We start from the raw sequence: 27,080 nt of genomic DNA on the forward strand, positions 1-27,080 counted from the left end.
TATATATATATAATATATATATATATATATATATATATAATAACGAGCACTCACTTACTGCGTAGGCAATACAATAATATTAGAGACAAGCTGGCCCGGGAAAAGATTTGTGCGAGCCGACCCCTCGTTGGCTAGTATGTTACAATCAATAAGCTCGTAACTATCTTTGTTGACCTAGTACATTTTTCAATATTCTCCAAACAGCCTCGTTCATTTGATACAATGTTTCAATATTCCCAGGGCCACCTTGTTGATAAAATGCTTCAATATTCCCAGAATGTTTCTCCCCTTCCCTGGCGAACAAGGAAGACAGTCAAATACAGTAATGAGTGGGAAACGCAGAGACACCGTCTTCTTCACTGTTTTGGCGTTCCACAAGGGTGGCTTTATATAGCCTACAGTAGGGGGGTGGCCATTTACAATATATCCTACCTAAGGTTTCTAAAGATCTGAGTGCCAGTTATGATTTTTATATACTCATTTTAGGCTACCTAACTGTGCCCCGAAATGTCTATGGGCACATAAAGGGGAAAAAGTCTATAGCTGGCAACTGAACATAGGCGCTGTCCATTCAGCACCACACCACGGAGTTCCACTATGACCACCTGTCCGGAGGCGCAGTCCATTCAGCACCACACCACGGAGTTCCACTATGACCACCTGTCCATCCATTCAGCACCACACCACGGAGTTCCACTATGACCACCTGTCCGGAGGCGCAGTCCATTCAGCACCACACCACGGAGTTCCACTATGACCACCTGTCCGGAGGCGCAGTCCATTCAGCACCACACCACGGAGTTCCACTATGACCACCTGTCCGGAGGCGCAGTCCATTCAGCAGTGCTGAATCATGTGTAGATTTTCCTTTTGTATTTCGCGAGTTTCGTCATTATTTGGTCGACTTGTTTTTCTTCATGCATCCCTGTCGAACGGTAGGCCTGGGTCGGCTTAAGTCCTCTGATGTATGCATTTTATTTCAATACATGTGCAGAATGTATCTGTCATAGTTTTCCTTCCCTGTCAACTGTTTTATGCATCGGTTGCTTTCACATTGATATTTAAAGTCGGCCTTGTTGTTATTTGATAGCGTGCGTGGCGTTCCAAAAGTAAATTAGTCAAATTGATGATGAGGTTGTGTAGCTAACCTTGTACACACCGTTCCACGAACCTTTAAACCTTATATATAGGTGGTAATTAATGGCTTAAGACATTTTTGTTTGTTTTTGCTGTTCTCCAAAATACAATTTTAAGTGTTTTTAAATTGTGTAGAACTGCAGTAGCCCTAAATGAGCTTCAATTTACCCAAAACTCCGTGGAAGCTTTGAAATCACCCCAACCCACCTCACCCCACTTTGCCATTCCCTAGGTTTATCTGAACTGACGCCACTACTATATTTATATTATATATATTTACATATTTATTTAGTGCTGGCACAAGGGGAAAAAGCTGTTCGCGCCTCTCCTTTATAACCAAATGTGTTACGCTCTGCGTCTGCGCACATTTCGTCAGACCCTTTTCGTAGTTATGAAACTTCTAAACTCAGGTTTTGTAATCGAGACGCGCTGGCCAATCAAGGCACTGAGATACCGTTCACGTGATCGCATTTTTACGTAACAAACGGGTGTAGTAGACCTGTATGTTGCCAAGTCTCTGCTGGCACATAAGCTAGACACGTTGTAGGTTATAGCAATGGCTAAACACATTTTAAAAATATATTTATAATAACCGGAACACATTGTATGCCGATCATCTATCCTACAATGTCGGTCCAACACCCCGAAGGAAAGGACGCTGTCGAAGAAAGAAAAAGATTCTTCATTGAGCCAGAATACGACTGGGACGAGGAGCAGGACAATGTCGACAACCACATACTTATTTTACAAAAAGCCGATGCACTGGCATCAGAAAACCGTCTCAAAGAAGCCATCTATGTTTACTCGATGGCCTTGAGAGATGGTTCTGTAGGGCCGGAGCAGATGAGCACTTTAGTGGATTGTATTCTGCGCAACTTTAAGAGAAAGCTGGAAATTGATGAGGCGCCTTCGGAACGAACGCCACATATTATTGATAACGCCGGGGAGGAGGACGTTTTTGACTGCCCGAAATGTCATAGATTTCTAGGCGAGCCCGTGACTATCGGCTGTGGACATTCGTACTGTAAAAGATGTTTACAACACCAGCTACTCTCCAAATGCAAGCTGTGTAGCGAGGTAGGAGGCAGGCCGACGGAGCTTAAAACGAATGTGATTCTATTCGGACTGTTGGAAAAGTGGTTTCCCGAGGAGCTGAAAAGGTCTCGAGCTATTAGTGAAATTGAAGACTTGTCTAGAAGGAAACATTTCGAGGAGGCCGTATCACTAGCAACAGATGTGATTGAATCTGGTGAGTGGGGGGAGGAAAGGCTTGTGGAGACCACCAATCACTTCGCATCCTTGTTTTATATGCTATGAGACGTTTGGGATACCTGTTAAAGCATGAAAACAAAGTGTTATTTTAGTCATTCCCTATTACTATTTGTGGTCTTTATTATCGAAGAGTAGGGAAGGGGAGTTCCACTGACCAAAATTAAGGGTACCCGCTTGTCATGTGTTTGACTGTAGGTCCTTTGGCTACGTTTACAGGCAGCCCAATTCTCATCCCTTTTTTTTCACTAATTGATCTTTTTACCAATCAAATCAGAAAAATATCTGATGTGGTCCAATTAGTGAAAAAAAACGTCAGAATTGGGTAACCTGCGAGAACGCAGCCTTTGCCACTGACGTTACCCTTGTGCCACCCTGTTACGAAATGTCGTACGTTGGGCATGCGCACAAGCAGCGAGTTTCATAAGGCAGGTTGTGAGATCGTGCTGGGTTTGCCAAACAATCATTTTATAATGTTTGGTCCCCTCTCAAATATTTCTCCAAGTCCGAAAAATATACTAAAAAAGGCTAAATGTGCTGCCCAATCAAGGCATGACGATGCAGTACACGTGATTGCATTTCCACGAAACAAACGTGTTTATACCTGTATGTTGCCAAGTCTCTACTGGTACATAAGACACTGAAAAGTAAAAGTGCAGAGTGTGTCAATGCAATACAAAGTGACAGCACGGAAGTCTATAGTCATTGCTGTAGGCTATGTCTAGATACCTTCAATTAATAGATTACTTGAGGTTTTAATGACACCAAACATACAATTAGTAATACTTAAAACATAAATACCTAAGAGTTTCCTGAAAGTTGTCATTCAGTCTCCTAAATATTTTATTAAAGTAATGTGAATAATTTATGGTTAATAAGTAATGGGCAGTCACTAACATCTTGGGACTTGATATTAATTGTTTTATTATGTGTTGTTACAGCATTCAACCCACAGTGCATTTAATGTTAACAATGATAGTTAAAAAAAAAAAAAACGTGATTATTTTGTAACAATCTAATTGAAACCGAACCTGCCTCAAAATCTCCTTGACAGCCATAGGCCTTGTTTGATGGTTCAGCTTCTCGGAAAGTAATTTATTATTGGAAAATAATTCTAAAATCGATCAGATCAACAGTTACAGATACTAACCAAGACAATGCTCTCCATAATGTGAAGGCCTTCTCCGGAATTCGAATGGCACCTATACGAGCAGTATGCTTTGCACAATAACATGCTACATGGTGAAAGAATTTGGCAAACAATCTCTTGTAATGTTGACCTCACAATTAGACCAAAGTATGCAGAGGTTGTTTCTTTAGAAGATGATTTTTATATATATATATATATATATATACAGTGGGGCAAAAAAGTATTTAGTCAGCCACCAATTGTGCAAGTTCTCCCACTTAAAAAGATGAGAGGCCTGTAATTTTCATCATATGCACACTTCAACTATGACAGACAAAATGAGAAAGAAAAAAATCCAGAAAATCACATTTGTAGGATTTTTAATGAATTTATTTGCAAATGATGGTGGAAAATGAGTATTTGGTCAATAACAAAAGTTTATCTCAATACTTTGTTATATACCCTTTGTTGGCAATGACAGAGGTCAAACATTTTCTGTAAGTCTTCACAAGGTTTTCACACACTGTTGCTGGTATTTTGGCCCATTCCTCCATGCAGATCTCCTCTAGAGCAGTGATGTTTTGGGGCTGTTGCTGGGCAACACAGACTTTCAACTCCCTCCAAAGATTTTCTATGGGGTTGAGATCTGGAGACTGGCTAGGCCACTCCAGGACCTTGAAATGCTTCTTACGAAGCCACTCCTTCGTTGCCCGGGCGGTGTGTTTGGGATCATTGTCATGCTGAAAGACCCAGCCACGTTTCATCTTCAATGCCCTTGCTGATGGAAGGAGGTCTAAACTCAAAATCTCACGATACATGGCCCCATTCATTCTTTCCTTTACACGGATCAGTCGTCCTGGTCCCTTTGCAGAAAAACAGCCCCAATGCATGATGTTTCCACCCCCATGCTTCACAGTAGGTATGGTGTTCTTTGGATGCAACTCAGCATTCTTTGTCCTCCAAACACGACGAGTTGAGTTTTTACCAAAAAGTTATATTTTGGTTTCATCTGACCATATGACATTCTCCCAATCTTCTTCTGGATCATCCAAATGCTCTCTAGCAAACTTCAGACGGGCCTGGACATGTACTGGCTTAAGCAGGGGGACACGTCTGGCACTGCAGGATTTGAGTCCCTGGTGGCGTAGTGTGTTACTGATGGTAGGCTTTGTTACTTTGGTCCCAGCTCTCTGCAGGTCATTCACTAGGTGTGGTTCTGGGATTTTTGCTCACCGTTCTTGTGATCCTTTTGACCCCACGGGGTAAGATCTTGCGTGGAGCCCCAGATGGAGGGAGACTATCAGTGGTCTTGTATGTCTTCCATTTCCTAATAATTGCTCCCACAGTTGATTTCTTCAAACCAAGCTGCTTACCTATTGCAGATTCAGTCTTCCCAGCCTGCTGCAGGTCTACAATTTTGTTTCTGGTGTCCTTTGACAGATCTTTGTTCTTGGCCATAGTGGAGTTTGGAGTGTGACTGTTTGAGGTTGTGGACAGGTGTATTTTATACTGATAACAAGTTCAAACAGGTGCCATTAATACAGGTAATGAGTGGAGGACAGATGAGCCTCTTAAAGAAGAAGTTACAGGTCTGTGAGAGCCAGAAATCTTGCTTGCTTGTAGGTGACCAAATACTTATTTTCCACCATAATTTGCCAATAAATTCATTAAAAATCCTACAATGTGATTTCCTGGAATTCTTTCTCTCATTTTGTCTGTCATAGTTGAAGTGTACCTATGATGAAAATTACAGGCCTCTCTCATCTTTTTAAGTGGGAGAACTTGCACAATTGGTGGCTGACTAAATACTTTTTTGCCCCACTGTGTATGTATGTGTGTGTGTGTGTGTGTGTGTGTGTATATATATATATATATATATATATACTATTGTAATATATACTATTGTAATATATACTATTGTAATATATACTATTGTAATATACATGGTATGCTATTGTAAACATAAGCACAACAGAAGCTATAGCCTGCACAGCATATCAAACAAGCAAGACACACAGGCAATCATTGCAAACATTTGCTAAACAGGAAACAGACTGCTGGCTATTTGTATTCGTAGCCTCAGCCATGTTATGTCACCTCCAAGACCCTTGTCCCTCTGTCACTGAAGATAACTCATCAAGCTGCACAGGCTCCCCTCTCTCTTGACATTAAACCCATCTCACTTGTTAATAAAGGATTTACAAATTATACATTGGCCAATGACAAATATATGAGCACTTATAAGTGTAGCCTAAACCTACTTTCTTTGATTTGCGTCTAATTGAGCGCAAAGAACATGGTTAGGTCTGGAGGTGGAATGTTATGCCAGTATCTTTCAACATTGTTTAAGGTGGAAATGTTGGCAACTGTGGAACACTGTAGCAAGTGTAAGAGCCCATAGCCAGTGTGGCACTTTGGGTCAGCTAAGGACTTTGCCTAGGTGACTTTGGTTTTGGGGCCCACACGCTTATGGCACAGTCAGTCACTGCCGCAGAGCGCCAAGAACCAGACTAGAGGTGCCACCGCTATGACATCACTGTCTCTGTCTGAGGCTTGCTGAGCTAGCCAAGCCTGAAGCACATAAGCTAATATGGAGTAATCCTGCTTGTCGTGAAGTGAGTCACACAGTCATTATTGAAATCTGTCTTTTCCCCCACACAACGGAAAACCCACCGGGGTGCATGTCAATAGTCTAAAGGGTCTTAGTTTTCTAGACCCTGTCCTTCCTCTGTACTGGTCGACAAAGACATGATAGGTTAAATAAAAGCAGACAGCGTCTCCTGTCCAGGGGTCATGCTGGCCAGGAGACGGTGTGGGTGAAGGAAAGGAGACTGGGAGAGGAACTATGGAGATGCAACCCTAGTGTGTTTTGGAGACATGTCACCTCTAGCCGCAGGCTCAGAATCACAGAGGCCCGTCTTGCACCAAAAGACCGCAAACAAGATGCCATAGTGTCTCTTGTCTTGCCAGCAACGCACATGATTTTGAACATTTATCATAGAAGACCAGATAGGCCTAGTATATGACCTCCGCTGAAAGCTGGGCAGCCTGGTCTACAGTGAATTCCCTGTGTTCATTTAGCTGCCAGTATTTTTATTTGATTTAACTAGGCAAGTCAGTGAAGAACAAATTCTTATTTTCAATGATGGCCTAGGAACAGTGGGTTAACTGCCTTGTTCAGGGGAAGAACGACAGATTTGTACCTTGTCAGCTCGGGGATTCAATCTTGCAACCTTTCGGTTACTAGTCCAACACTCGAACCACTAGGCTACGCTGCTGCCCCAATGGCTGGATTACTGACATGCTACGCAGGGTATATGCCCAGGGTTCCCGATTGGGGTCCTTGTTGATTTTGTTACAGTGTTTGAGCATAAGAACACAGAAATAGCCATTGAAAAATGCATAGAATCGCAGGAAATTAGCTTCACACTGCAAACGTTTTTTTTCAGCTTCATGGTAACATTTATAGAATGCAGGATGCTTCTCTCTGCCGCCAATTCTGGACTGATTTAAAACACCGTCCGGACCAATGTCATGCCTTGGATCATTCATTTAAATAGGTTAGGTCTACTCCTTGACAGGATTGTCAGTCTTCACAGACCCCCAGTGTGCGGTCTGGAGCGTGAAGTCACGAGCTCTGCTGGTCGGCTACTGCGTAGCAAAAAGCCCTGGTCTGCCCTAGAATGTAAATTAAGATTGCGAGAACAGACCAGATTTTTTTTAATGGCCATTTTTTTTGTCTCTAAAATGTGTTTTATTATGATCAAGTTCGATCCCCGTGGTAAATTCTTTAAAAGTTTCCTACCAATCAAGATATTTCATTCAATAGTGTTCCATTCTGACACCTACATTTGTCACGTGCTGACACAGACCAATCAAGGGCTGGCAGGCTACGAGGTGGCTCGCACCCTCATGCACGCTCATTGCACGTGGTCGTCACGTGGTAGCCGGTGTGGACGCCGACGTCATCTGGCAGCGTTGGGTTGACTCTCTCAGGCAGGATGAAAACGACTACTTCGACCATCATCCTTTGCTAGTTATGGCCACTTTGACCAGGATCCTTAGACATTTTTTGGTGTCATTCAGCCCCATTCAGCAATATGGCACGCTTCAAATTCAAATATTTCCGGCTTCTTGCGCCATCAGGAGTTTTCCGTACGAATATGTGAATGAGGTACAGTTCATTCAGAAAGTTTTCAGACCCTTTCACTTTTTCTTGGTCGGGGAGGTGACCAAGAACCCGATGGTCAACCTGACAGAGCTCCAGAGTTCCTCTGTGGAGATGGGAGAACCTTTCAGAAGGACAACCATCTCTGCAGCACTCCACCAATCAGGCCTTTATGGTTGAGTGGCGAGACGGAAGCCACTCCCCAGAAAAAGGCACATGATAGTCCGCCTGGAATTTGCCAAAAGGCACCTGAAGGACTCCCAGAACTCCCTGGTCTGATGAAACCAAGATGGAACTCTTTGACCTGAATGCCAATAGTCACGTCTGGAGGAAACCAGGGACGGGCACTGTATACCTGGCCAATACCATCCCTTACGGTGAAGCATGGTGGTGGCAGCATCATGCTGTGGGAATGTTTTTCAGCGGCAGGGACTGGGAGACTAGTCAGGATTGAGGGAAAGATGAACAGAGCATAGTACAGATAGATTCTTGATGCTCCAGAGTGCTCAGGACCTCAGAATGGGGTAAAGGTTCACCTTCCAACAGGATAATGACCCTAAGCACACAGCCAAGACAACGAGTGGCTACGGGATAAGTCTCAATGTCCTTGGAGTGGCTCAACCAGAGCCCGGATTTGAACCCGATCAAACATCTCTGGAGAGACCTGAAAATAGCTGTGCAGCGACGTACTGCATCTTAACCTGACAGAGCCTGAGAGGATCTGCAGACAATAATGGTTTCGAGGCTGTAATCGCTGCCAAAGTTACTTCAACAAAGTACTGTGTAAAGGGTCTGAATACTTATGTACATTTGCAAAAATGTCTAAACCTGATTTTGTTTTGTCATTATGGGTGTGTAGATTGATGAGGGAGGGGGGGGGGGATTATTTAATACATTTTAGAATAAGGCTGTAACTTAATAAAATGTGGAAAAAGTGAAGGGGTCTGAATACTTTCCGAATGCATTGTAAGTGCCTTCACTATCTCCTGGTTTTAATGTATATAGGTCTTCATGTCATGTGTTTGACATGAACCAGTTTATGGATGCAGCCTAAACTTTCATTCCGTCATAATTTGCTATTATGTTGAATGTATGCAATTCTCATTACACTGATATTTCGCCCTGGAGTTATGGTCATCTTTGGTGACAGATCAAAATATATTATGTAGGTGGTCCTGTAGCTCAGTTGGTAGAGCATGGCGCTTGTAACGCCAGGGTAGTGGGTTCGATCCCCGGGACCACCCATACGTAGAATGTATGCACACATGACTGTAAGTCGCTTTGGATAAAAGCGTCTGCTAAATGGCATATATTATTATTATTATTATTATATTATTATAATAAAATGGTCTTTGTCTGAAATGGTCTGTTTTTTGAAAATCAAATAATCTGTCTCTCCTCATTTATTCTTCCATCCTTTATTCCAGATCCTGGGGATGAGGCGGTGCGGTGGTCACGGGTCAAGGCCTACACCGGGCTCCTGCAGTACCGATTGGCCCTGGAGGACGCTGAACTCTGTCTTAGCTCCACCCACTCTGCAGAGGTACTAATGCGGGAAACTGTGTGTTGAGTTCAGTAGGACACAAGTGGGGGAAAAAAAGAAAAAAAAAATGTTGTAAATTAAAACAAATGTTATTGGAAGTTAAGTTTGCTGAGGCCTACTTCATTCACTTGTCAGCTCCCCCAGCGCTATAATTATCCTTAGTCCTTACCAGGCACCCTGGGGCACTTTGAAACAGTTCAAGTCTACAGCTCCGGTTATATCCGCCACGCTTTACTACACCGTGTGAGGCGTCATGGAGGGAAAGTGGAGGCTGATTAGAGGCTCAGCCAGGTGTTAGTACGTCTAAATGGGTTAACAGGCCATCTTGAATATGAACCGGTAGGATATATTCCAGGATGTCTTAGCGCTATTAACAGCATTGTTCACCATGTCCTCTAATTCTATTTTTCGGTCTTGATCAATTCTAATAGAATATTACTGTATAACCTTCTATACCTTTAGACATTTTGTCTGTATCAAAGGTTGATTTGTTTTTTTCCCTTTTACATAACCTTTTTGATTGAGCGTTCAGAGCCTCTCATTTGGGAGATGTGCATTTGTTTGTTACACATTTGGTCACACTTCATGTTTACTGTACCTTGAGCTGTTTTAAATGGTCCAATGCCAGATGTTTTTATCTTCATATCAAATAATTTCTGGGTAACAATTAAGAACGTTACTGTGATTGTTTTCAATTTAAAATGGTCCAAAATAATTTAAAAAATACATTCTTAGCAAGAATTTTGCCGAGACTATCTGGGAGTGGTCTGAGTGGGGAGGGGAAAAACTAGCTGTTATTGGTAGAGAGGTTTGAAACTTGCTTTGTTATTGGTCTATTAACCCATTTACTGCCTAGTGATGTCACCAGGCAGGCCAAAACTCCATCTCACCAAGGCTGAAATTTCAGGCGTTCTTTTCAAACAGCTCTTATTGCCCTTATAGTGTATCACAATTGTCATAATGTCACAGTATTATTCCAAACTCAGTGTGGAAATATACAGTGGGGTCTGAAATGATTGATACCCTTGATAAAGATGAGCAATAATGACTGTATAAAATAATGAAAATACTTAGCTATATTGTATGCGCCAAAAAATTGGGAAATTATAATATTTTATACTAATTGTCACGTTGTTTAAATGATTGGAGACAGGCGCAGGAGTACGTAAAAGTGGGTTTTAATACTCCACCCAAAAACACAACATGCCATGAAAAGGGACGAAGCCCAAAACAAACACGTGTACAAAAACACAGGGATGTAAACAAAAGAGCCAGGTTAAACCTCTAATAAATACACGGGACGAGACCCGTAATAACAATACGAGACCCGTAATAACAATACGAGACACGTAATAACAACACACGGGACGAGACCTGTAATAACAACACACGGGACGAGACCCGTAATAACAATACGAGACCCGTAATAACAACACACGGGACGAGACCCGTAATAACAATACGAGACCCGTAATAACAATACGAGACACGTAATAACAACACACGGGACGAGACCCGTAATAACAACACACGGGACGAGACCCGTAATAACAACACACGGGACGAGACCCGTAATAACAACACACGGGACGAGACCCGTAATAACAACACACGGGACGAGACCCGTAATAACAACACACGGGACGAGACCCGTAATAACAACACACGGGACGAGACCCGTAATAACAACACACGGGACGAGACCCGTAATAACAACACACGGGACGAGACCCGTAATAACAACACACGGGACGAGACCCGTAATAACAATACGAGACCCGTAATAACAATACGAGACCCGTAATAACAACACACGGGACGAGACCCGTAATAACAACACACGGGACGAGACCCGTAATAACAACACACGGGACGAGACCCGTAATAACAACACACGGGACGAGACCCGTAATAACAACACACGGGACGAGACCCGTAATAACAACACACGGGACGAGACCCGTAATAACAACACACGGGACGAGACCCGTAATAACAACACACGGGACGAGACCCGTAATAACAATACACGAGACCCGTAATAACAACACACGGGACGAGACCCGTAATAACAACACACGGGACGAGACCCGTAATAACACACACGGGACGAGACCCGTAATAACAATACGAGACCCGTAATAACAACACACGGGACGAGACCCGTAATAACAACACACGGGACGAGACCCGTAATAACAACACACGGGACGAGACCCGTAATAACAACACACGGGACGAGACCCGTAATAACAACACACGGGACGAGACCCGTAATAACAACACACGGGACGAGACCCGTAATAACAACACACGGGACGAGACCCGTAATAACAACACACGGGACGAGACCCGTAATAACAACACACGGGACGAGACCCGTAATAACAATGAGACCCGTAATAACAATACGAGACCCGTAATAACAACACACGGGACGAGACCCGTAATAACAACACGAGACCCGTAATAACAATACGAGACCCGTAATAACAACACACGGGACGAGACCCGTAATAACAACACGAGACCCGTAATAACAGCACGAGACCCGTAATAACAATACGAGACCCGTAATAACAATACAATAATAATGAGTACACAATACACGCAGTACGAAAGCCGAAACCACAACGCACAGGTACTCACAAGACCAACGGACATGGGGGAAAAAAATAACCGACAAGACAACGGTGAACAGAAGGGACATGTATACAATGGCCAGTCTGGGGATAAAACAACAGTTCGGTGACGCCTAGAAGGCCGGTGACGTAGACCTCCCGAGTTGGTGCACGGAATGAGCATATTTCTCAAAAAAGGTAACGGTCACAATTATTGAGACCCCGAAATAACCTTATAAAAAAAGTAGTCAAAGTTCAGTATTTGGTCCCATATTTCTCGCGCGCAAAGATTACGCCAAGCTTGTGACTCGACGAACTTGTTGGATGCATTTGCAGTTAGTTTTGGTTGTTTTTGAGATGATTTTGTACCCAGTAGAAACGAATGGTAAATAGTGTATTGTGTCACTTTGACATTAACGTGGATGCTGCCATGATTACAGATAACCCTGAATGAATTGTGAATAATGACGAGTGTGAAAGTTACAGAGGGTCAAAGATCACACCCGCAAGGCATGCTCAACCTCCCCTGTTATTCTTAATGGTGAGAGGTTAGTTGAAGAGGTGGAAATATATAGTTGGGGATAAACATAAAGGCTCAAGCTAGTAGCCACACAGGGTACACCTTTTATTTCATTTTTTTTTATTTCCCATAACTGCTGATTTTGTTGGTAATGTGTAATTTAGCAAACTAGGCTAGAGGAAGAGTCATGCCTCTCCTAGAGAGAAGACAAACAGGTTCAGGACCAAAAGGGGTTAGGAATTTTTGCAATGTATGTTAATCCTATCCAGGGAAGCCTGAAAAAAACTGAATTGATGATGAGTGATTCAGGTCAATGTTGACTCATGTTGTCAGGCTACCTGCATTGTGTTCTAACTAGGGTCCCTTCTCTCTCTCTCTCGTCACTCTCTCTCTCTCATCTCTCTACCGTTCTCTACAGTATTGTCCAGTTGAAATGCAGCGACGTAACCTATCTCGCCCTCTCTCCACTGGAAGTCTTGTGCTCTTTATAACCTCCTCGTCTCCCCTGTCACACTCTCTCTCTCCCCCAGGGTTTCTACTGGAAGGCCAAGGTGCTCCAGGACATGGGCCAGGTTGACGACTCGTTGCAGGTTTTCCTCCACTGTCTGGCCCTGGACGAGGACTTCACCCTGGCCAAACGAGAGGTGGAAAATGTGAGAGAAGGAGTTGGAGGGAGAGTGGTGGTGGTGTTGTTGAAGTAATTTGCTTTGGTCTTCCTGGACACTTTGGGACTTGACTTGAGTGCAGGAAAGCAAGGAGATATTGCATCTTCTCAATGCCTTTCCTTGAGCCAAACCTCCTCTGTGTGTATCAGTGATAGACCGAACCCCCCCGTCCTGGGAACATGAACATGCAACCCTTACAATCTCTAGGCCTATCACTAATTGCAGTGTCTTAAGTTTATACTTGTATACATTTTTTTTCTCTCTCTCCAGGAATGTTTGAAGTCTAGACCCCCTTGGTGCCATAGTCCGTTTCATAAGGAGCCAGGCGCTCTCTGAGTTCTCCCATCTTTGTCTTACTTAAAGCCAAGCGTTTCCCGGCACTGATTTGCCTACCATCCATGAAAAGGAACACATGTGCATTCCTTCGCTGATAGCCTAGCGTCGGCTAGCTAGGTTATTACCCTCGGCATTGGCCTAATGGAATTAAGTCGTAAGGCGCTTGCGTGAGCGATGGAACATATTGGGCTGACAGCGGCCTTAAATTAGGGACTAAATCACATTCCTTTGTCGAGAAAAGCAGCTGTTTTTTTGCGGGTGACGGAAAACGTGGTGACGACGATTCGCCGCGAGCTATGCTTCCGCGATGAATCACCTGTCAGACGGAGTTGAGGTTCAGAGCGCAGTGAGCATATTTATTTGTCGTTGTACACCCTGCTGAATAAGAGTTGGAATGGGCGTAGTTCTGACATTTGTTTAATACCTCTGTATCTGTTCGGTATGTTGGGGCTTTATGGTATTCATTACAATTGAATGACACGACGAAGAAGTAAGTCTTGGGGAAGCGGTTATTTATGCTGTAGTCACTAATTACTATAGTGTCTCAGTTAAAATAAAGTGTTCAAAATCAGAGACCTACGGGGACTTTGTGAGAAAGTAGGCCCGTGTTTCTTTGATCGCGTCGTTGATGTGTGGATTTGCATTGTTGTTGTTTTCACTCTGTAAGAGGAACTTTGATTGGTTTGAGTATCGTTGGATGCAAATGGCTTCTGTTTCTGCTCAAGAAGGGTGTTGTCTGAAACCTGCTCTCGAGGTTTGATGGGAAAGAGCTATATGGGATTTGTCTGTGTGTGATGTTTGTGTCTGGCTGCCTCAGCAAAAGTGTGTTTCTGTTTTCTTTAACTCGTATAATACAGTGAGTAGCCTACATCACAAGGTCCTAAAAAATGTTTGGGGCTTAAAACATCTCCCTTTTAAATGCTGATGTAAACATACATTCTCCGTCTTGTGATCCTGGATGGGCACCAGGTTAGCAGATACAAAGGTGGACATGTTGTGTGTCTGGGAGTACAGCGGAATGGATGTGGATTAGATAGATTTATATGGATTGGAGCGGGGCCCGGGTTGTTCGCCAGCGTCTAATAACACCCGGAGGGCCCGGGTTGTTCGTCAGCGTCTAATAACACCCGGGGGGCCCGGGTTGTTCGCCAGCGTCTAATAACACCCGGAGGGCCCAGGTTGTTCGTCAGCGTGTAATAACACCCGGGGGGCCCGGGTTGTTCGCCAGCGTCTAATAACACCCGGAGGGCCCAGGTTGTTCGTCAGCGTCTAATAACACCCGGGGGGCCCGGGTTGTTCGTCAGCGTCTAATAACACCCGGGGGCCCGGGTTGTTCGTCAGCGTCTAATAACACCCGGGGGCCCGGGTTGTTCGTCAGCGTCTAATAACACCCGGGGGGCCCGGGTTGTTCGTCAGCGTCTAATAACACCCGGGGGGCCCAGGTTGTTCGTCAGCGTCTAATAACACCCGGGGGGCCCGGGTTGTTCGCCAGCGTCTAATAACACCCGGAGGGCCCAGGTTGTTCGTCAGCGTCTAATAACACCCGGGGGGCCCGGGTTGTTCGTCAGCGTCTAATAACACCCGGGGGGCCCGGGTTGTTCACCAGCGTCTAATAACACCCGGGGGGCCCGGGTTGTTCGCCAGCGTCTAATAACACCCGGGGGGCCCTGGTTGTTCGTCAGCGTCTAATAACACCCGGGGGGCCCGGGTTGTTCGCCAGCGTCTAATAACACCCGGAGGGCCCAGGTTGTTCGTCAGCGTCTAATAACACCCGGGGGGCCCGGGTTGTTCGTCAGCGTCTAATAACACCCGGGGGGCCCGGGTTGTTCGTCAGCTGTCTAATAACACCCGGGTGGCCCGGGTTGTTCGTCAGCGTCTAATAACACCCGGAGGGCCCTGGTTGTTCGTCAGCGTCTAATAACACCCGGGTGGCCCGGGTTGTTCGTCAGCGTCTAATAACACCCGGGTGGCCCGGGTTGTTCGCCAGCGTCTAATAACACCCGGGGGGCCCGGGTTGTTCGTCAGCGTCTAATAACACCCGGGTGGCCCGGGTTGTTCGTCAGCGTCTAATAACACCCGGGGGGCCCGGGTTGTTCGTCAGCGTCTAATAACACCCGGGGGGCCCGGGTTGTTCGTCAGCTGTCTAATAACACCCGGGTGGCCCGGGTTGTTCGTCAGCGTCTAACACCCGGAGGGCCCTGGTTGTTCGTCAGCGTCTAATAACACCCGGGTGGCCCGGGTTGTTCGTCAGCTGTCTAATAACACCCGGGTGGCCCGGGTTGTTAGTCAGCGTCTAATAACACCCGGGGGGCCCGGGTTGTTAGTCAGCGTCTAAAAACACGTAAATGGACTCTGAGAGAGCGAAAGAAGGTGAAAACACAGAAGATAAAAGGGAGAAGATACAGGGCCGAGAGCAGGAAATGAAACGTTGATATATATAGGAGGAGAGGGATTGGGTGGAAGGAGAGTGACCGAGCTGGTGCAACAACAAACACGTGTTTCTTTCCGACAAGTGAACTTTACTGCAGATTTAACGTCAATCATGTTATTGTGAAGCCAAAGGCATATTTCCACAAGTACATTTTTCTAGACAAGTACATTTTTCTAGATCTAAATCCACATTGTTGCCAGGAAGGCAGACTTGGCCAGTGGTCACTCCCAGTTTTGGCCAGCCACTTTTCTGCATTTAAGTGAACTTTGCTCCTGTTCTGCCATTTTTGTCTGATTTTAAATTTTAAAATAAAAAAATATCCAGTTGACTGCTCTTATGGCTAACGCAATGTGTACCACAGATACTGTGCAACCTGCTGTCTCCGGCCGGCGAGAACGTGAAGGTGGGTCTGAGGGAGACGGCGCAGAGCACATCTCCTCGCCTGCGTAGTAAGATTTCGGTAGCGGATGCCGAGGCCAGAGCCCAACAGCATCAGGCCGAAGCCAAACACTCTGCCCTGCACCAAGTCCAGGCTCGCACCTCCTCGGCACACCCTAGCAACGACTCACAGCACGAGGTACGCTAACTGGACAGTGTGCTTGATACAGCCCTGTAGGCAGTAGTTGTAAATAAGAATTTGTTCTTAACTGACTTGCCTAGTTAAATAAAGGGGGAAATTTTAAAATAAATAAATAAAAAGTCCTGAACCACTAGGGTGCCTTCAAAGTTTCCAAAGTCAATATGTTTTGATATTTTTTAGGTGTTTGTTCAGTTAAAATGCATCAATAATGTCTAACACTCCTTTTAACGTTCTAATTCTCTCTCTCTCACTCTCTCTCTCTCTCTCTCGCTCTTCCTCCCCCTCCTCTCTTTCCGTACCAGAAGCCGGGTCGCTCAGGGAGCCTGGAGCGTTCGGGCCTCGGCCGCGCTCACTCGATGCGAGCCCACGGCCCGGGGCCGGGCGGCGTGGATGAGGGTCTTAAACGCGTCTGCTCCGCACCCCAGCTGGGGGACCAGGAGAAAGGCGTGCTGCTGAAGCGGAAGCTGACGTTCTCCGAGGGTGGACCCCACGTCGTCTACAGCCACGGGAGCAAGCAAAAGAAACAAGGAGGTAGGAATCAAGACTGCTGCTAGTATGTCGTAATTAGAAAGGGAGTAGTTTAGCTCAGGGATCGTCAACTGGATTCAGCCGTGGAACGTTTTCTTTTCTTGAGCGGATGGTCGGGGGGGGCCCCAAATTGTAGACGGCAAATTGACCGCAAGGAGCCCAAATGGATATAGTGTCTGACTAAAGCTGACTATTTCAAACCTTGCTTATATATGTATATGATCATGTTTTTTTTTTTTTTTTTTTGTGGGGGGTGAAAACTTTGAGGACCATATACACCCACCCGCGGGCCAAATAAAACCACCCGCGGGCCAAATTCAGCCGCCAGTTGTGGAACCCCTGGTTTAGCTGGAGTGCTGGCTCTTTATATTGTTTTAAATGGGATTATTCCTGGGTGAAAGCAGCTAAAATATGCATTCCCTCTATATCAGTGGCAGAGCCACAACCGCCACAGTACCGATTAGCAACGGTCCCATTAGCCATTGCCAGGTACCTTTGCTGTGTCTGTGTTTGTATGCGTCTGTCTGCGTACTTGTGTGCGTGTGAAGTGCTTGACATTCTCCTGTCGCTTCCTCTGTAGTTGCCTGTGGTGCGTCGAGCCAGGGAGCCTCAGCCCGAGCTCACAGAGTCGTACCCAGAGACCTACTGGACCCCAACGACTTGGAGTGTTCCCTCTGCTTTAGATTGTTCTACGAGCCAGTGACCGCGCCGTGCGGTCACACCTTCTGTAAAAACTGTCTGGAGCGCTGTCTGGACCACACTCCACAGTGTCCTCTCTGCAAGGAGAGTCTCAAAGAGGTAAGAGGACACTACCACCAACCACCACCAACTCAAATGGCATCCTATTCCCTATATAGTACACTATTTTTGACCAGGGCCAATGGTGCCATTTGGGACAAGGCCTAAGACAATTAACTTGGGGAAGACCTCTTCTTAAATGACATGTCCTCAAAAAGAAAACCATAATCCCCCCCCCCAGTATCTGGCAGCCAGGAAGTACACAGTCACCAGTGTGCTGGACCGAGTGATAAAGCAGTACCTGTCTAAGGAGCAGTCGGAACGGCAGAAGACTCACCTGGAGGAGACCCAAGAGCTTGCAGAGTGAGTTGTCCTCCCGACATATCATTCTGTCATAAAATGAACCTAGAATGTCCATTCTGGTAGTTGTACTGCTATGGCTTCTGCCCTCTCTCTGAACCCTTGTCTTTCTTTCTCCCTGGTTGTCCTACTTTTAATTTTTTTAAACATGAAAACGGAAAACATGCAAAAAACACACAGCAGACAGGTTCACCTAATGTTAAGCACTGACTGTTCGAATGAATTCTGTTGATCTATTTCTACATCATCTTTGGAATGCATATGTCACGTTTGAATCACTTCACTTGTGAGAGATGCTCGAGTGTCTTAGCATCATTCTTAACTCTCTCTCTTTCTCCGCAGCCTGATGAAGAAGGTGCCCATCTTTGTGTGCACCATGGCCTACCCGACCGTGCCGTGTCCCCTGCACGTCTTCGAACCGCGCTACCGTCTCATGATCCGCCGCTGCATGGAGGCCGGCACGCGCCAGTTTGGGATGTGCATCAACGACGCTCAGAAAGGGTAGGCACAGTGGCACCCGATACAAGCACCTAGGCCAGCACGCACACATTTGCACATAAAACACTCACTCAAATGCACACGCACCATTCTGCTGTGCACTAATGCGTCACCTTCTGTCACCTCACCCGAGAGAGACAGACAGAGGAATTATGAAAATACTATCTAATAGGATTTTGACTGAATATCAAATCCAACTTTGAAGCATCCTCCTGATGGGGAAATAAAACGATTCTAAGCATATATATGCTAATATTTACATTTTTCAAGATGCCTTAGGCTACTATACCTTCTCACAAATGAGTTGAATGCTGACGTTTGACTTGACTATGCAATGGCCCTGTGAAAGTTCACTTTTTCCCCCCGCCTAAAATGACATAACCAAATCTAACTGCCTGCAGCTCAGGACCTAAAGCAAGGATATGCATATTCTTGATACCGTTTGAAAGGAAACACTTTGTTGAAATGTGAAATGAATGTAGGGGAATATAACACATTAGATCTGGTAAATGATAATACAAAGAAAAAAACATGCATTTTCCATCCCCCAAAAAGTTGTTCCATCATCTTTGAAATGCAAGAGAAAGTTAATTATATGATTTAGGATTCTAGGCGCAATTTAGATTTTGGCCACTAGACGGCAGTAGTGTATGTGCAAAGTTTTAGACTGATCTAATGATCCATTGCATTACTGTTCAAAATGTTGTATCAAGTCTGCCCAAATATGCCTAATTGGTTTATTGATACATTTCCAAGTACATAACTGTGCACTCTTTAGCTCAAAGAATAGCATGGTATTATTTCACTGTAATAGCTCATGTAAATTGGACAGTGCAGTTAGATTAACATGTATTTAAACTTTCTGCCTGTATCAGATATGTCTATTTCCTGGGAAATGTTCTTGTTACTTACAACATCATGCTAATCACATTAGCACACATTAGCTCAACCTTAGAGGGGGGCACTGATCCTGTAGAGGTTAAACAAAATAGGCCATTGACCAATCACTGTAATTGACTGCTCACAATGAGCCGGTAACTTTTCACAATGCTTTGAATGGCTGTCTGATTTGACTCTGCAACGACCATATGCAATATATTTGTGGTGTTCTTTAGCTCAGTTAGTAGAGCATGGGGCTTGCAACGCCAGGATATTTGGTTTGATTCCTGGGACCACTCATACGTAAAATGTATGCAGGCATGATTAAGTCGCTTTTCATGAAAGCGCCTGCTAAATGTATATATGCAACTTTAATAATAATAATAATTAAAGCGCTGCTCTGCCTTAACAACACTATCAAATAGGCAGGTCCTACAGGCCCTGGTTTTGTCGCACCTGAACTACAAAGAGGGACTTGGGAAAAAATTGCAGTTGGCTCAGAACAGGGCAACACGGGCCGGTCCTTAAAAGTACACGGAGAGCTAACGTTAATGACATGCATGTCAATCTCTCCTGGCTCAAAGTGGAAGAGAGATTGACTTCCTCATTACTTGTTTTTGTAAGAGGTGTTGACAAGCTGAAGCTACCGAGCTGTCTGTTTTTAAAATACGAGCACACAGCTCAGACACCCATGCATACCCCACAAGACATGCCACCAGAGGTCTCTTCACAATCCCCAAGTCCCAGAACAGACTATGGGCGGCGCACAGTACTACATAGAGCCATGTCTACATGGAACTCTAATCCACATCAGGTAACTGATGCAAGCAGTAGAATCAGATTTAAAAAGCAGGTAAAAATACACCTTATGGAACATCGGGGACTGTGAAGAGACACAAACATAAGGCACACACACATGATAACATACACACTATACACACACATGATAACATACGCACTATACACACACATGATAACATACGCACTATACACACACATGATAACATACGCACTATACACACACATGATAACATACACACTATACACACACATGATAACATACACACTATACACACACATGATAACATATGCACTATACACACACATGATAACATACGTACTATACACACACATGATAACATCTGCACTATACACACACATGATAACATACACACTATACACACACATGATAACATACACACTAAACACACACATGATAACATACGTACTATACATACACATGATAACATACGTACTATACACACACATAACATATGCACTATACACACACATGATAACATACGTACTATACACACACATGGATTTTGCATTGTAGATATGTGGTAGTGGAGTATGGGCCTGAAGGCACGCACTTAGTGTGTTGTGAATTCAGTAATGAATGTATTGTAATCTTTAAAAAATTGTAGAACTTCCTTAATTTTGCCAGACCCCAGGAAGGGTAGCCGCTGCCTTGGCAGCAGTTAATGTGGATCCATAATAAATACACATTTAGAAATAAAGACCATTTGCAAAATCACCTTCAAATGACTATATGATTACAACAAACAAAGATTCAGAATGTTCCCGTTTCAGTTTTGTGGACTACGGCTGTATGCTGATCATCCGGAGTGTCCACTTCCTCCCAGACGGGCGTTCCGTGGTGGACACCGTCGGAGGGAAGAGGTTCCGGGTGCTGACCCGCGGGATGATGGACGGGTACTGCATCGCCGACATCAAGTACCTGGAGGATACCAGGGTAAGAACCCATGTTCTCTGACACCAAAATACTGTTTGGGGTGTTTTTATTTCATGGAGAGTTTCTGTTCTTTGTATTTTTTGGATATATATATATATATATTTGGTTAGATTTTTATTTGTAAAGAAAGGATGACAAAATAATACTCAATTATACAATAAAAAACACAAAAGCATAGAGAAAATTACATTTGAATCCATTTTCCATTGGTGTGAATACCTCTAATAACTCCCACTCACAACTTTAGCACAGCTTGAATTAGCCAAATATTTTAATTTGAATAATCTACTTTTTAGTTCACCCTTTGATTTAAAAGGTCTCATGTAAAAACAAACTTGTATTTTAGTTTATCAGAGGCCATCTGTTAATGGATTATGGTAGTGTGGTGTTCTGGCGAATGCTACACTGTGATCTATATAGTTTTCATTTTCACGTGACAACCCTGCTTTCAAACCTAATGTCCCTCGTGTATGGTTAAGATACATTGATTGATTGATTGACAGGTGAGCGACAGCGAGGAGTTGACACAGCTGCAGCAGCTGCACGACGCCGTTTACGAACAAGCGCACACCTGGTTCCAGAACCTCAACAACCGCTTCAGCCACCAGATCCTTCAGCACTTCGGCGCCATGCCCGAGAGAGAGCCCGACATCCAGGTGAGCTGAGACCCAGATCTCTTCCCCCAGCATATAGTCTTCCCCCGGCATATAGTCTTCCCCCGGCATATAGTCTTCCCCCGGCATATAGTCTTCCCCCGGCATATAGTCTTCCCCCGGCATATAGTCTTCCCCCGGCATATATTCCTCCAGTGTCACTCCCTTGGCAATATAATCTATTTCTATGGTTGCTCCACTGCTCTAGACGAGATCATTGTGGGTAATTCTTAACTCATCCTATGGAGGAAGGTGTTATGTCACTATCCTCCAGAGTGTCCTTACAACATCCACTCACCCTCTATACCACACACACACACACACACACACACACACACTGGATGCGCAATATCCAATGGAGACATAGCATTTTTCATGGAAAATTTGGAATGTTCCAGTGGCTTGCGAAAGTATTCACCCCCCTTGGCATTTGTCCTATTTTGTTGCCTTACCGACCTGGAATTAAAATGTTGGTTTTTTGCCTACCACTTTGAAGATGCCTGTTCTTCAAGGCAAAACCTCTCCAGCTCCTTCAAGTTGGATGAGTTCCGCTGGTGTACAACAATCTTTAAGTCGTATCACAGATTCTCAATTGGATTGAGGTCTGGGCTTTGACGAGGCCATTCCAAGAAATTTAAATGTTTCCCCTTAAACCACTCGAGTGTTGCTTTAGCAGTATGCTTAGGGCCATTGTAATTTTGTTCTTTAAGCAATGGCTTTTTTCTGGCCACTCTTCCGTAAAGCCCAGCTCTGTGGAGTGTACGGCTTAAAGTGGTCCTATGGACAGATACTAAAATCTCCGCTGTGGAGCTTTGCAGCTCTTTCAGGTTTATCTTTGGTCTCTTTGTTGCCTCTCTGATTAATGCCCTCCTTGCCTGGTCCGTGAGTTCTGGTGGGCGGCTCTCTCTTAGCAGGTTTGTTGTGGTGCCATATTCTTTCCATTTTTAAATAATAGATTTAATTGTGCTCCGTGGGATGTTCAAAGTTTCAGATATTTTTTATAACCGAACCCTGACCTGTACTTCTCCACAACTTTGTCCCTGACCTGTTTGGAGAGCTCCTTGGTCTTCATGGTGCCGCGTGCTTAGTGGTGTTGTAGACTCTGGGGCTTTTCAGAACAGGTGTATATATACTTAGAGCATGTGACAGATCATGTGACACTTAGACTTTATTTAACTAATTATGTGACTTCTGAAGGTAATTGGTTGCAGAGGATCTTTTTTAGCGGCTTCAGAGCAAAGGGGGTGAATACATATGCACGCACCACTTTTCATTTTTGTACGTTTTTTTTTAAAACAAGTAATTCTTTTCACTTAAATTACAGGTTGTATTGGAACAAAATGGGAAAAAATGCCAAGGGGGATGAATACTTTTGCATGGAGATACTAGGATTAATGATGAGTGTCCGGGGATGAGCCATAGTCAAGATTAGATGACATTTCCGCTGCTTGTGTTTGTGTGTGCGTGCGTGCGTGTGTGTTCCTAAAAATACATGTTTTGTCATACCCGTGGTATATGGTCTAATATACCACAGCTTTCAGACAATCAGCATTAAGGGCTCGAACCACCCAGTTTATTATAAACAACATGTAACTCTGACACAGCAACATCCCTATAAGTGGCAGATTAGGTTGAGGCTGCTTTGGATGCAAGCCAATTCACCACGTCAGTCATTTATCTGAGATACTTGGCTCAATTATAGAACAAGTCATTTAAGATGCCGACTCTCTGAATGAGTTACGACTCTTGTAGATCTGAAGCGTCTCCATCATACCTGTCTGACGTGAGGCATGTACTGAACTCCGGCTGACTCGCTAGCCTCTACTCTCAAGTTCCTTTACAGATCTGAAATGACTGAATAGGTGTATCCAATATGGCAATTATTCCACCTAGTCTTTCAAATGGCAAGGTGAAGTCAAGATGATACTGTTTAATCCTATCCAATCACTGTGCCTTTTTTTTTTGCACTGTGACCCCTTAAAGCCTTTTTGAATTCTTCTGTGGCCCAGCAAAAAACTAAACAATAGCCAACAAGCCATTTTCTGTCCATTGTCAACCCATTGTTTTAGGTGAGTGATATCATGTTTCTGGTCAGTGATATCCTTTCCTCCTCTCCTCCAGGCGACTCCCAACGGTCCGGCTTGCTGCTGGTGGCTGCTGGCCGTGCTGCCCATCGACCCTCGCTACCAGCTGTCGGTGCTTTCCATGACCACGCTGCGCGAACGCCTGGTCAAGATCCAGCACATCCTCTCCTACCTGCAGAGCATCCCCAACGAGTAGAAGAGTAGAGCTCCACCCGACCACAACTACTTCGGACATCCTGGTTCCGACACCATGTACCTCCATATCAGATCAAACAACCGAATCCTAGGTCTCCATGCATCGGAATTCGCTCTTCAGTACTGCTGAGGCGGCGTCTGCCACAAGGCATCCATGAGACGTCAATGAGACTTCTCCCTGAGAAGGCAGAATCACACAGCACTTCTGAGACACCAGCAAGATCCCAGTCACATAAGCAGTTAGCTTTAGCAGCACCACAACTACCACACACCAGCTAGCTACATCGAAGAGAAGCCACAGACTGCTGAGGTGATCGGCCAAATTCTAAGAACTGGTCCTCCTCTCTCTCGCTGTCTCTGTCTGTCTGTCTGTGAGATGTTGGTGAAAACAAAAAAAAAGTCCTTTCTGTCTATACTCAACAGTGGCACCAGCCACCTTCAACACCTGCTACTGTCAGCTTGGTTACCAGAGAGAGAAAGAAAGGGAGAGAGAGATTGGTGAAGAGATGTCTCCATTGTCTTGTCTGCTCAAGACTACCCATGCAGCCTCGCTGTCTCGATTCGGCCACTGTTGATGGTAGAAGGGAGTGTGTATGTGTGTGTGTTTGTTTCTATGGGTGGGCCGTGCTTCTGTGCAAATCCCAAATGCTGAAATTGAGTCAGACAGAGAGAGGGGGTTGGGTGGATGAATTGTAGAAGGTTGGTGGTAACAAATGGAGGGAGGGGGTTACTAGAATTGCTTGTGTACTACAAAGCCCAACCAGTGGGATGGTGCAGCCTTCCAAAAACAAAAAAGTGTGAATCTTACTCTTCTGAGCAGTAAGGCCCTCTGTCACTTCACTGTCTACTAAATGCACATCTTCCTTCACCGCTGCCACCGAGCAGCAGTGGACCCTGGTGAAAAAGAGAGCTTCCCCCTTTTTTATTACTAATGTCTCCAAGTTTGTACTTTTTCATCCATGTTTTGTTTTCTTCCAAGACTTCAGAAAGAAAACCCTTTTGGCAGCCATTTTGTCCGGTCTGTAGTATAGCTACAGATGTGGGACTGTGGTCTCGCAACGCTCCCAACCTCTGTTCTCTTAACTGTTTTTTTTTATTCGCTGAAAACGAGGCATAACTCCCCAAAAAATCAAGACTTCCAATAATACGTTACTCTGTGGTTTTGTTGTCGTTTCTCAGTGGATAACGGAACCTCTTGAATCCCGACAGCTTAGTCTTTGATTTTGCGTTAGGGATGTTTCCCATTCCGAGTTATCGATTCTTGAGAAACCTCAAAGTCATCCATGTGACTCGAGTGTTGTATTTCCTGTCTCTCTCAAAAGTTCCAACTTCCTGTTTAAGAAGTAATGAAGTAATTTTTAAGGACAGATATTTAAATATATATTTTGACAGTATGTTTGTATGTACAAAATCACAAAAGGGGAACCTGCAATATTTTGACGCAGTAAAAAGGAGAAAGAAACAACACTATACAATTTTCTGTGTTCCGCACTGCAAGGGTTAAAGGTCACCCTGTTGTCAAGTAAAAAGCAGTCGCCTGCCTTTTTTCGGGAAAAAGGACTAATATAGGTGAATATATCTATGGTCGAATTTCGCAGACAAATTTTTGCCTTATACCATTTTTAGCATTTTGCTTTGAATGGCACAGTGTGACGCCTTGGTTAGCATTCCTTTTGCCGTACTAGTAATTATGATATTTGTATTAATTATTTGTCTTTTCTTCTGCCGCCTCATGGCCCGAATCGTTCACGGTGTGTATAATGTATGTCAAGTCGCGGCTTTGTTTTGTTTTAAATCATTTTGTTTTTGGACAGATCATGTTTTTTCTTTCTTTCTCGAATGTTTTAAGTTATCAATTTTCAACAATAAATTAACTTGTTTTTTTCAACTTGAAGCCTCAAGTGGTATTATGTTAACATATGGACTAAATGTAACCCGTGAATGTAACCCATTTGTCAATGTAACCATCCGATGCCAGTGTTATTATGCATTGGGTGTTACGTCATCTGGAAATGATTGGTACATTCAGTACAATCTGGTCAATCGGTCGTTTCGAATGTTTCCACAAGGTGGCGACATAGACTCACCACTGCTATGCAAGAGCGATGTAACAGTAGTCATGTTTCATAACTCACCCTTCCCCTTCGTCCTCTGCTGCATTGCTTAAATCAGTTTTATTGTAAAAAATAAAACTAAAAATAATAAAGGCAACATTTTGACCTGAATTGATATCTTAGTCTATACACCGCAAAAAACATTCTGATGAATATGCAAAATCATGCACAACGCTACAGGACATTGACACAAGAATGATGCCCCTTGTCCGGTGATCCAGACCTCATCCAGTGTGTCTTGCCGGTTTGTTTGCTCGGCGGGTGAGGCTTGCTACCGCGACGACAGCATCATCACAAACTCTGCAGGGGGAGACCGAGACAGACACAGGACCAGATACGTTGATTAGAACCAGGGGGCTCTGGATATTGCAGGGGACAACATTAGACACAAGCCCCATGTTACATCTGCCCTCATTAACATGCATTGGATGCCATTAGAAGTCACGGTGCGGTAATAATGACAATGTCAGTTCCATTCTGTCCACGGGAGGGGGGGGGGGCATTTTAGTTTTGAGGGGGACCCTTGATTTTACAGTCCTATATACGACAGTCCTTTTTACAGTAGTGTTTGTGCTCTATGGACCTTGTATTTACAAAAAACAACACATGTGGGTACTTTATAGTAATCCAATGAATTCAGTAGGTACCTAGTCATTTCTTAGTTAAAACGAGGTACATAGGTGGGGCTGTAAGATAAAGTGTTTCTAGTTCATTTGTGTCCAAATTGACCCCAAGCCCATACCCCTATCCTACCACTGGCCCTAGGCACAAGTATATCTGGAGGAATTGGACAGGTATGAAGCAATAGGCTGTCATCTCCACCTGACCTATCACAGGTAGTATTGCTTAAACCCACCTGACCCCCTCCGATCAATA

At 44.4% G+C, this 27,080-nt stretch overlaps 1 protein-coding gene across 2 annotated transcripts; it reads left to right on the plus strand.

The window, feature by feature from the left end:
• Positions 1-1,607: 1,607 nt before the first annotated feature.
• Positions 1,608-25,978, plus strand: LOC118362928 (LON peptidase N-terminal domain and RING finger protein 1-like). 2 transcript variants are annotated; one of them, XM_035743661.2, is made up of 11 exons: positions 1,608-2,386; positions 9,131-9,246; positions 12,918-13,040; positions 16,181-16,396; positions 16,702-16,930; positions 17,508-17,725; positions 17,907-18,028; positions 18,368-18,526; positions 20,996-21,158; positions 21,662-21,814; positions 23,933-25,978. In XM_035743661.2, exons 1-11 carry the CDS (start codon positions 1,744-1,746, stop codon positions 24,089-24,091), a joined length of 2,301 nt encoding a protein of 766 aa, XP_035599554.1. In that variant the 5' UTR covers positions 1,608-1,743; the 3' UTR covers positions 24,092-25,978. The 2 variants fall into 2 exon arrangements, with proteins under 2 accessions (XP_035599554.1, XP_035599555.1); XM_035743662.2 differs by having other exon boundaries at positions 16,705-16,930.
• Positions 25,979-27,080: the final 1,102 nt, after the last annotated feature.

Source organism: Oncorhynchus keta, chromosome 29 (assembly GCF_023373465.1).
Source record: "Oncorhynchus keta strain PuntledgeMale-10-30-2019 chromosome 29, Oket_V2, whole genome shotgun sequence".
Lineage (NCBI taxonomy): Eukaryota > Metazoa > Chordata > Actinopteri > Salmoniformes > Salmonidae > Oncorhynchus > Oncorhynchus keta.

Bases quoted from the DNA above. Each gene is read 5' to 3' on its own strand.
- LOC118362928 (XM_035743661.2), top strand. From the start codon at position 1,744: ATGCCGATCATCTATCCTACAATGTCGGTCCAACACCCCGAAGGAAAG. The intron at 2,387-9,130 runs GTGAGTGGGGGG...CCTTTATTCCAG, and splicing joins AACAGATGTGATTGAATCTG to ATCCTGGGGATGAGGCGGTG. The intron at 13,041-16,180 runs GTGAGAGAAGGA...TGTGTACCACAG, and splicing joins CCAAACGAGAGGTGGAAAAT to ATACTGTGCAACCTGCTGTC.